This window comes from Sinocyclocheilus grahami, unplaced genomic scaffold (genome assembly GCF_001515645.1).
Source record: "Sinocyclocheilus grahami isolate Dianchi unplaced genomic scaffold, SAMN03320097.WGS_v1.1 scaffold583.1, whole genome shotgun sequence".
NCBI lineage: Eukaryota > Metazoa > Chordata > Actinopteri > Cypriniformes > Cyprinidae > Sinocyclocheilus > Sinocyclocheilus grahami.
In genome coordinates this window covers 361,091-371,960 of record NW_015505762.1, presented here as the reverse complement: position 1 = coordinate 371,960, position 10,870 = coordinate 361,091, and the positions used below count along the sequence as shown (strand labels likewise).

Genomic DNA, 10,870 nt, shown 5'->3' with positions numbered 1-10,870 from the left:
ATGGGTTGACTAGACTTCTTTCGCGGCTTCCGTAAACATACCAATGAAGGCATGTTGGAGCCAACACTACTATCTTGTTGGCTAAAACTCTACGGTGTGGCCAATAATATACTTTAGAAGATGGCCATACCCTCTCTGGGCTGCCTTTCCTCCCGCCTATATTTCTGGGTGACAAGAAAAGCGCCCAATGGAATGAAGAGGCTAGAGGGCCGACCGCGTCAACATACCGCACTGTAAAAGACAGTTGTAGGACGCAATCAAAATCTGCTTAGTAGACGAGCGGTGAAGATTGACAAGCGCTAGCACCAATCAGCGCACACTGCAGGGATTTGCTTCCATGCTCAGCCAATGGGCGTTTGGATACGGGGCGGGGCTTGACGTTACCACGGCACGGCCAACGTCAAGTATAAAGAGAATAACATGGTGCTGTCGAGTGCATGTTTACGTTAAGAGAGGACAACAGAAAGAGATCGAATAGCTTACGAGTTTAATTGTAAAACGCCTTTTATAGACTAGTTTTTAAAATTCACTTTATTTTGGTATGTGATTGTCTATCTACTCATGTGCCACTTGTCCCAATGGAAAGGGGGTTTCAGTTTGGAAACGTATGCACATCCCTGCTGCTGCTGCTTGTTTTGGGAACGTTAACAGTTACTTTGCAAAGTCAGTTTCTCTCAGAGAGAGAAATCGAAGTGGCTCCGACGCCAAACACCGAGACGGCGGAACATGCTGCCGTTATGGAGCGGCCACTGGACAGCGTCGGAGGAGCCCCTGGCATCGGAGAAGTGACCGTAGAGGACGACGAGTACGGCTCGACCGGGGAGAGCGAAGAGCCGTCTGGAGACAGCGACGCAAACTTCCACAAGCAGCGGAGGTAAGAGGCAGTTTCCACCGAGTCCTAGCTGAAGTTTTCGGTTTGTCTGGGCGTGACACGCTTTATAGGTTGTCACATTGCTTTCTGTAGTCTTATTCAACTTTAGTAAAGTTTGCGTAAGGCAGCCGAGCTGGAGTTCGTGATGGGCGGACGTTTGCAGCAGTCGACCTCTCCCCGCTGGGCCAAGAAGAGGGTATAAATATGTGCAAATATTTACATTACCAAATTAAATAGCAGCAGAACATTTTAGATCGACCTGACGCTGCCATTTATAATATGGCTACTTGTACGCAAAAATCTGTGAAGTTAGGCGTTTTATTCCTGTTACTATGGAGATTCAGATGACTGACAGCAGTCTCAGAGCCAGTGCAGAACGCTTATATCTCTCCTATCGCACTCGATGGCTTGAGTGTGTGTTTGTGAACTTAAAGAGCACCTTATGTACTCGGACTGCCTTATAAACCGAACTGTTTTCTGGAGTTTCGAAACTTGTTTTACTGCTGTCGCAGCCTGAGGATGCTCTTCCTGTCTTGAGCACTGCTGCAGTGTTTTGAGTGTGGGCGTGCGATGCATGTCAGCCTGACTGAGTCTGACTACAGTGTTGTTTGTAAACACACTTAAAGACGCAAAAAGCGACAGTTTACTGTACCAGTAGAGGAGAGAGACGTCTTTTGAACATTAACAATGCCGTTTTTAATAGGTTTGGACGGGAAATATATATTTTTCAGACATGAGTTCTCTATTAATGCTACAGTTATTACAAAGGAAGCCGGTGTCCGTCGGTAGACTGCGGTCTCTGGAGGCTGCGCTGACGCACTTTAAACCGCCGCTCAGCGCGCAACTACAGACGCGTCTCCCCGCGCCCAGACGCGCGCTCCAACTTTCCGGATGTTTTGTTTTTGTTTGTGGCGGGAATTGGTCGCTCTGCTGTGCTGGATGTGATATCAGTGTGTTACCGCATCCGAGCCCTCTGCCCCACCTTAGAGAGAAACAGTGTCGAATAGGTGGATGGGGAGCTCGGGGGTCTTGCTTTAAAACTAGTTTTGGTGCTTTAGTTTGTTGTTTTTTAATCTAACATGTTGTCTAAGACCTTTGGAGCTTAAAGGTGAATGTTTTTCGCCCACCTTGTGAAAATGTTAAGTTTTTTTCTTTTAGCTGAAGCTGGATATTGTTTTTGGTGGAGATACTGGTTCTACAAATATGTCACAGGAGCTGATAATATCATTGGGAACACCTGATCTGCTCCACTGCAGTAAAAAATCTCTCACACCTTGCCTTACCATCGACATGCTGTCACATCGATGTGTGGCACACCCATTAATGGGGGATTTCTCCAAACAAGCACAAGTTGGCACGACCAGAGTCAGGTCCTGATAATTACAAGCTCAGGCTTTAGAATAAGAGGTGAAATAGGAAAGCAACAACACATCGAAGTACCTAGAACAGACTGTGTTCCAAAGATGAAAATAACATGAGAAGGAGCAGGAATTTTAGGGTGGATATGGTTTGCCAGTGCTGAGGATTCTTCTAAAACCTTTGAAGGCAAAAGACGAACAGTTCTGTTACATCTGAAAAATGTTATATATATAGATTTGACTCTGGTTTATGGTTATCATGTTCAGGAAGTGTTGAAGCAGACACCTTTTGGAACTTATCAAGAAATATTTTATTGATATCTTGTAAATATTTTGTTATATTGTAAAATATTCTAATATATAATTATGTAATTATATAAACAATATATAATGTAATTAATTAAAACATTTAAAAAAATTATTTTAATTAAGTTAACTTAATTTTACACACAAAAATGCTGATTTTGCTTTTAAGGGATATTAGGGATGGTTCACATGAAAATGAAAAATTCTGTCATTTACTCATTTACTTATGTTCTACTGAATCCAAACCTGTACAACTTTCATTCTTCTGTGAAACACAAAAGATGTTTTGAAGAATGTTATTAACATAAACAGTTTTTGTTACAAACAAAAGATAGTCTCAAGAATTTTAAATTTTTTCGTAAACAATCCCTTTTCATTAAAAGTGCAAAATCTGCAATTTTCGTGCAAAATTATGAATAATTGAGACATACACGTGCACATTTGCAATTGTAAATTTTTGCTTTTGAGCTTTTAATATGAAGGGATATTTGACCCAAAAATGAAAATTCTTGAGACTTTTGTGGAACATAAAAAGATATTTTGAGAAATGTATCAGGTTTCTTCTTTGGAAGTCAGGTCAGAAAAACTGTTTGGTTAATAACTTTCTTCAAAACATCTTTGAATGAATGAGACATGCACTTGCTCTGGTATTGCTGATAGCAATGTAGCAGCAGTTATCTGCACACCTGCATGGCACGGACCACCTCAGTTGGATATTGAAACGGCTGCTTGTTTTAAACAGCCTAAAGAAGAGAAGATTCATATATTTTGCAGGTTATAGAGGAAATAACAAAAAATATCATGCATGCTTTTTGCAACTCCGCATCAACCACAAAGTTATTTACACAAGAAACAGCAAAAAAAAAAAAAAAACGTAGTTGGGGTTTATATGAGTGTCAACTTCCATGCACTACAAGATATGTTGAAAATGATCAGTGCAAAGATGCTTTATCTGTGTGTATGAATAGCCCGCTGGAACACCACTTCAGCGATGGTGCTTTAATGTGAAGTTCCTGGGACTTTGTCTTGACAGTAGTCATACATCACTGGAAGGAGGGGCTGGTCTTTGTTTCTGGTGGCATAGTTATATGTGTCATGCACACTCGAGGGAATAGTGTGTAGTGTGTTTAACACTGCATTGGTTTGGTATCTCTACAGGGTTGAGAGTAGCAGCTGCCTTCACACCTGCTGCCAAGATAAAACACCCGCTCACACCTCTACATGTTCCCCCCCATAGTCCTCAATATCAAATCATCTCATGCATTTATGTGCAGTGTTCAAGCAACCATCAATCACATGTAAACAAAAACAAGTGCCTGGCTTTTATTGATAATGCATGAACCAAGAACCAGACCTTTGTGCTCTCTTCTCACTAACACAGCGATGATAATCATTACCCTCAGGCCTTCCCCGTGACATGGAACAGTTTTACTGGGGGATGGTGTTCTCCTGGGACAGTTTTATGTGTTGCACAGCATGGTCGACTGGCAAATGGGAGTCTAACCCTGGAGAGATCTACTCACAACAAAAGCAAAGATTGTGGGGAACACTTGTAATAAAGATGCTCTCATCAACTTGTTGTTACTCAGTCCATTAAGTCTAGTGAAGGTGGAAGAAAAACAACAACATATTGTAAAGATCTTCCAGACTGCTGTTAGAGCAAAGACTAGGCAACACAATTGCTGTTTAAATGCACAGATAACTGAATTAGTTTGTGGTACGTATGTGTTCTCCTTTAAATTGGTTTGGCGAACAGGATCCAGGTATGGCCTATAGACTAATGTAGCTCAGCTTTGCCTCGGTGTGTGTATTTTTGGACTGCTGGTGATTCCTGAGGGACCTTTTGGAAGGAGAACTTCGCTTGAGGTGCCCTCTCTCTTACACACACAAATACACACTCACGGTGATGCCGCTTCTCCACTGCCTGGTGCAAACTCTGCCAGACGTCTAGCTCCAACTGCCTACTGCTTAGCAACAGCCAATCAGAAGAGCTGAGCTGGCAAACTTGTTGGCCAATTAGACGATTGGAAGGAAAAAGTGCTCAGAATTTGAGTTGGAAGAGAGAGAGAGAGAGAGAGAGAGAGCAGGAGGGAAGGAAGGAAAGGGTAGAGTTTGTGCGCTTGTTGTTGTGAGCTTTTTTTTGTCTGACTTGATGGTTAGGTAACTAGCGAGAGACTGTCAGATTCGTTTTATATGATCTCATGCTCTGGAGTGATGTTCATCACTTTGCGATAAGACAAATCATCTTGTAATCAGAACCAAACTTAGCATGTTTTTATGCAAACTTTACCTGAGCACTTTTGAAATATCTCACTTCAGACAATTAAAATAAAACCAGTTTTATGAATGGCTCGTTTTTTTTTTTTAGGATGTCGATTCTGTGTTGTTGCTCTTAGCCATGTGGCAACGCTTACTCCGGACCTGCTTGATTTTTGCTCTGTTTGTGGTTTGATTCTTTTAAGCCGTTTCTTCATACGTTGCAGAGGACACACCTTACTGCACTGCAGCAATGGGTGGGAAGATGGGAGAGGTGTGGCAGAGGGAGAGATTGGGGAGACGAGGAGGGAGAAAGTAAAGGGGGGACATCGAGACCCAAAACCGAAGGCGCTAGGACCCTGTAGTCAAGACCTAGGCTTTTCTGTAGTTTGGTTCCTCACTGCTTAGCAACAACAAATCAGCCACCTAGATCAAGGCCAGGACTCGTCCAATAGGACGAGAGCAGCACCATGTGACAGAGTTTTGATTTCTCCACACCACGCCGCACGTTAGAGAGATAGAAACAGGAGGAAGATGATGAGAGTTAAAGAGGAGTGAAATGACAGGGACTTGTGCATGATGGAATTAGTTTGTGTGACACACGCCTTTCATGTTTTCTCATGCAAGTTTGTGGTGGTATTTTTTTTCAGAGCGAGTGTCGGAGCTTATTGAAAAATCATACAGGTGTGCTTCACTGTTTAGTTTAGTTTCATCATCAAAATCATCTAGAAATGCTTTTCTGTGCAATTGCTGTACTGCAGTTTTTGCAGGATGCACCAAATTTAGCAAGGTCAATTGAGATGGCAGAAGCACTTCTAGTTCTGCATGGAGATAGCAGCTTGGGCGTGTCAGAACGTGACATGGAGTCAGAGGACAGATTAAGCATTCTCACACACTCACACTCACACACACTCAGACATACTGGGTAAATGCTTTAATCAATACGTGGAGAAAAACTCTGCATGATGGAGGAGACAATGTTAGAATGAATGCAACTTTCTTTAATGGGTTGCATTAGCCTTAAAGGGATAGTTTACCCAAAAATGACTTTGCCATTGACCATTGACTTCCGTAGTAGGAAAAAAAAATACTATGGAAGTCAATGGCAACCACAAACTATTTGATTACCAGCAATCTTCAAAATATCATCTTTTGTGTTCAGCATAAGAAAGCAACTCATACAGGTTTGGAACGACATGAGAGTGAGTAAATGATGACACAATTTTCATTTTTGGGTGAACTATCCCTTTAAAGTCATAGTTCACCCACAATTTTTTTCCTTTGTGGAAATTAAAATATTTTGATAAATGTCTCAGTGTTGTTTGTACAAGTCAGTTTGAGTCTTATTTTTCTAAAATATCATCTCTTGTGCTCGGCGAAAGAAAGAAATGCCTACATGTTTAGAAGGATGTCGAGTAAATCTTTTGGGTCAACTGCCCCTTTGAATGCTGGTTATATTTTATTTTTTGGTATTAATTTGATTTATTTTTATTGTTTTTCTGATCATCTTTCTCTTTTACATTAGAACACACATTGTCATGCAGTTAGTCACAGTTTTTTGGTCCACTACACATTCAACAAGTAATGCACAGACTGCACTTTTTCCCCGTGGTGTGTGCATCTAAAGGTTTCTAGTGAGGGTTTCTTCTTTCTGTAGTGAGCTATACGGGTATGGACATCATGTTTGTGTACTGCGGATGTTACCTGGGGAAGATGGTACCTCGAAATGCATTGCCGAGTGCTTTGTGTAACGCTCCATACCGAGCTCTGCATGCTACTGCAGTGCTATATTTTATTGTGTGCTCACTTAAGCAGAAAATCCCTTTCACTTTGGATTTTGGAGTCTTTATCTCGTCCTTTTTAAAAGATGCCCCTTCTAAATTGTGTTTTTGGAGACTTTTATTCAGCAGAACTTACACTTATACAGAAAATGCATGTGCAATATTTAGGCTTTTGACTTAGTTTTAACTCTTCGAAGTCTTTACTTTTCAGTTAATTCTTATGACAATTTAACTGAAATGTAATTTTATATTAAATCAAAGAAAAGTTTTATCTATTTATTTATTTATTTATTTGTTGTTTATTTATATATATATATATATATATATACATATATATATTACACACCTGTCTCTCACCATGGTGCTAAAATAAATAACCAAACGAGAAAGGATATGATGTGGCTGTTTTCATGCTATAGCCTTATGTTATTCAAACCTGTATGTATTGTATGTATTTTTTCTTCTTCTGCAGTGCACAAAAGGAGATATTAGTGCATCAATGTTAATTTTTAAGTCAATAACTTACATTTCAGTCTGTTCCTTGCTTTCATACGGGTTCAGAAGATCTAAGGTGCGGTCACATTAACGAAAACTTTTTGGGCAAAGAAGGTCTATTGTCGCAGTGCATGAAGCACGGCTTATCCAGAAGTCACTTCCAAACCAAGCAGCTTTATAATGGTCAACTTCACACATTTGAAGCTCTACAAACTTAAATCCGATGTGAAATCCATGTGAGGACGCATTCCCAATTCCTATTGAGATGACTGCGTTTTGTCTGCAGAATTTCACCCTACAAATGTAAATTTGACTGCACCTTTAGACAAAAAGTGTATGGATGTTTCTTTTTGGAACTTGATAAACTCGTCAGTCCCTATGAAAAATAGCAGCCTGGACATTTTTTGAAACGTCTGCTTTTGGGTTCCACTGAAAAAAGATTGGGTTTGAAAGGGATGGTGAAAAATGACAGGTTTTTAATTTCTGAGTGAACTTTTGCTTGAATCACATTGTTGTTTGCTTAATTGCCATATCAGGTTTCTGCATGTCATCCATGCTGAACAATTGTGTCTGCACAAAGTACTTTACTATACTATGTTAACTCGCCATGAATTCTGCGGCTTCTCCGCAGGGGTGTGCCTCTGTTTTCACAACTTGGCCACGTGCTCCCCATGCCCCTATTGTGCGCGTGTGTGTTTTGCAGTGGTACTTGCTAACTCCCACTTGGCTGATAAGAGCTGCTCGCTGTGGCGTGGTTACAGTGGGCTTTTTATGTCCATTGGCTGGTGTTTTTTAAAGGAGTGGTTTCTGATTGAAAGTGCAGAAACGCGTCTAAGCCCTGATTGGCTGAGGGAAGAGGAAAGCCTTGTGTGATTGGACCAAATCCCTCAGATACCCTAGTTGTTTCTTTTTTTTTTCTTTCTTCCATGCAGTCTGTTTACATCAGGTCTGAGTTGAGAATCTCTTGACTTCCTCTGAGAGCGAGACGAGATAGTAAGTGAGAGCGAGAGGGAGGGATCACAGGTGTGTGTGTGTGTGTGTGGACGTGCACTTAAGGATCTGTTTGTGTGTAAAGTGCTAAGTGTGTTAAACAGCATGACAAGAATAATGTTGAGAGAGGCAAAAGGGTGAGTGTCATTTGTGAGTGTTCAGGCACACTTTTAAAAGGCTTTACGATAAAGTGAAGCTGCTTTAACAGTTTACATTCAGACATTTGTGTTGTTGGAAAAACTTTAATTTCCTTAAAAATAGTAGAGCATATATATTGACATTTGCTATAAAATTTATATTATATATGTGCTTTTGTATTCAACACCATTACTTTGCCCTGCTGATGAGTAAAGAAAAATCATGTGACTGAGACAAATAGTAAAGAAACAATGTAGAAAATTGCAAGTGCAGTAAAATGCAATAAAATACAAAAAAGTAAATATAAGTGAACAAATATTAAAATGAAGAGGAAAGTAAAATGTAAAATGCACAAATTACAAAAACACAATGTTAACTAGAGAGTACAAGAGTATGAGTTTAGTTTTAGTGTACTAGGCCTACATTATCACAAAATTACTTCAATTAATTTTGTGTGCATTTACTTTAATTACATCTCATGGCACTTTTTTTATGCTGTTTGTTATAATATAATCTACACAATTGAATTGGTGTCAGACAAACTGTTGAATTATTTTCAATTTAGTTTGACAATTTTTCTCAAGTGTTTTTTCTTCTTCTTCTATTTTAGTCCCTTGTACTCCTTTTAATTAATTTATTTTATTTCTGAGGTTAAACAGCCTGTGGTATACACTTACTCTTTGATCTCATCCAGAAAATGGGATTTGTTATTCTTCCTTTATTATCTCTCTCTCTCTCTCTCTCTCTCTCTCTCTCTCTCGCTCATATCTCTTAGTTTTTTTCTTTCTTTCCCTCAATCAATCTTTTGGCTGGGCGGGACCTGTGTAGTGTCCTCATTCATTCTCACAATGCCCACTGCTTAGCAACAACCAATCAGCCCTCACATTTTTGGAGGGGCCCTCCAGCCAATCAGGAGTGCTGTGCTATAACATTTTCTGCTCTTCAATCCTATTGGAGAATGAGAACAAATGGTGTTGGCCCAGAGCATTGGGATGAGCAGAACTGAAGTGCCCTTAAATTCTGACCTCGTCAATGTCGATGTCTGGAGGGATGTGCTGACTCTCTTTAGACTTGATCAAAGCGACTCCCTCGCTCTTAGTCCTGCTCTCTACCCTGCAGGTGCGTTTGCCCCTGTCCATTAAAAAGTTCCCTGGCACTTTAGCCATGAAGTGTCCTGTGTGGACTTCAGTTCTTGTTAGCTTTTATCGCATACTACAAAAGAACAAAAAAGTTTGTGATAGTTTGGTGTGCACACAGTTTAATCTCCCAGTTCTCTTGGCCAGTTGTAGACGTTATAGACTTTAAGAGTTTATGGGTCAAATTGCCCTTGTAATAAATCCAAAACTATCTGCCTTAACAGATGATAAGATAACACTAGTTTAGGGACCAACTCTCACTATTAACTAGTTGCTTATTCTTAACATATTGGCTGTTTATTAGTGCTTATGAAGTACATATTATGCATGACCATATTCTACATCCGTAATCCTACCCAATACCTGAATTTAACAACTACCTTGATAATTGTTAATAAGCAAATTAGGAGTTTGAGGCAAAAGTCGTAGTTAATAGTTTGTTAATCGTGAGAATTGGACCTAGATGGATAAAGAATTACAACTTTCAATGATTTTACAACATTCTTGATTAGATTACAATATCATGTAAAATAAGTTATTTATTTATCCATATTTTGGCATTATATTGGCTATTGGCCACCCTACACCTAAAATATTGCCAGTGATATTATAAGAACTTGAAGATGTATCATTATTATTATTTATTTTGACAATTCTTTTGGTGCTGAGCACTTTACTACCTACTTCAGTATGTAGGTATCCACAATATATAATGTAGGCTAACCATACATTAATAAAACCACTAAAATAAAACCACTAATAATTTGATACCACTGTTAAATGTCATTTGAGCAAATTTCAAAATGAACATAAATTTTATTTCATACTGTATAGCTGTAGGGTCACATAGTATATACACAGTTATTGAATTTGTATTTTAAATTTATTTAGACAAAATAGGATTTTAATATTGGCCATGTATTGTTATTAGGCATTATTTATATTGGCTATAATTCATATACATCCTATAATCTATGTCAAACAAACTTGAAGATGAAGGGAAATGTCTAGTGTGCAATATAGAGTGATGGAAACCCTTGTCACTTTATGTGAACTTGTGTGTTTCATGCGTTTGACAGGGCTCTGGTGATCATCAGCACACTTGATGGGAGAATCGCCGCTCTGGATCCTCTAAACCAGGGACGCAAGCAGTGGGACCTGGACGTGGGCTCAGGATCTCTTGTGTCCTCTAGCCTCAGCAAACCAGAGGTACTGAACACATTTTCTCACAACCTTTAAAATACACAAGCTAATGCTTAATGACCAGCTGTGTTCTGGTTAGAAGTATTAAACACTTTCTTGTAGTATTTTGCATTGTGATTCAACATAAGAAGGTTTTCTCCCCAAACATGCACACTGCACATGTTTCTCTGTTTGAGTAAGTGTGTGTGTGTGTGTGTGTGTGTGTGGGAAAAGGGGATGTTTGTTTGAACCTCTTTACCCCAGAAGAGAATGAGACATTGCCCAAAGGAAATTGAATCTGAAACAAGTTGCACACACACACACACACACACACACACACACACACACACACACACA

The 10,870-nt window shown here is 39.5% G+C and overlaps 1 protein-coding gene across 2 annotated transcripts in view; it reads left to right on the top strand.

Annotated features, from left to right (window-relative positions):
* Positions 1-430: 430 nt before the first annotated feature.
* Positions 431-10,870, top strand: part of LOC107556913 (eukaryotic translation initiation factor 2-alpha kinase 3-like) — a 30,219-nt gene continuing 19,779 nt past the window's right edge. For both annotated transcript variants that reach the window (XR_001605336.1, XM_016240153.1), the window contains exons 1-2: positions 431-874; positions 10,411-10,540. Coding sequence is in view for 1 of the 2 variants with exons in the window: in XM_016240153.1 (XP_016095639.1) it covers positions 579-874; positions 10,411-10,540 (426 nt within the window). In the remaining variant the exon portion in view is untranslated. The remainder of the gene's footprint in view (positions 875-10,410; positions 10,541-10,870) is intronic.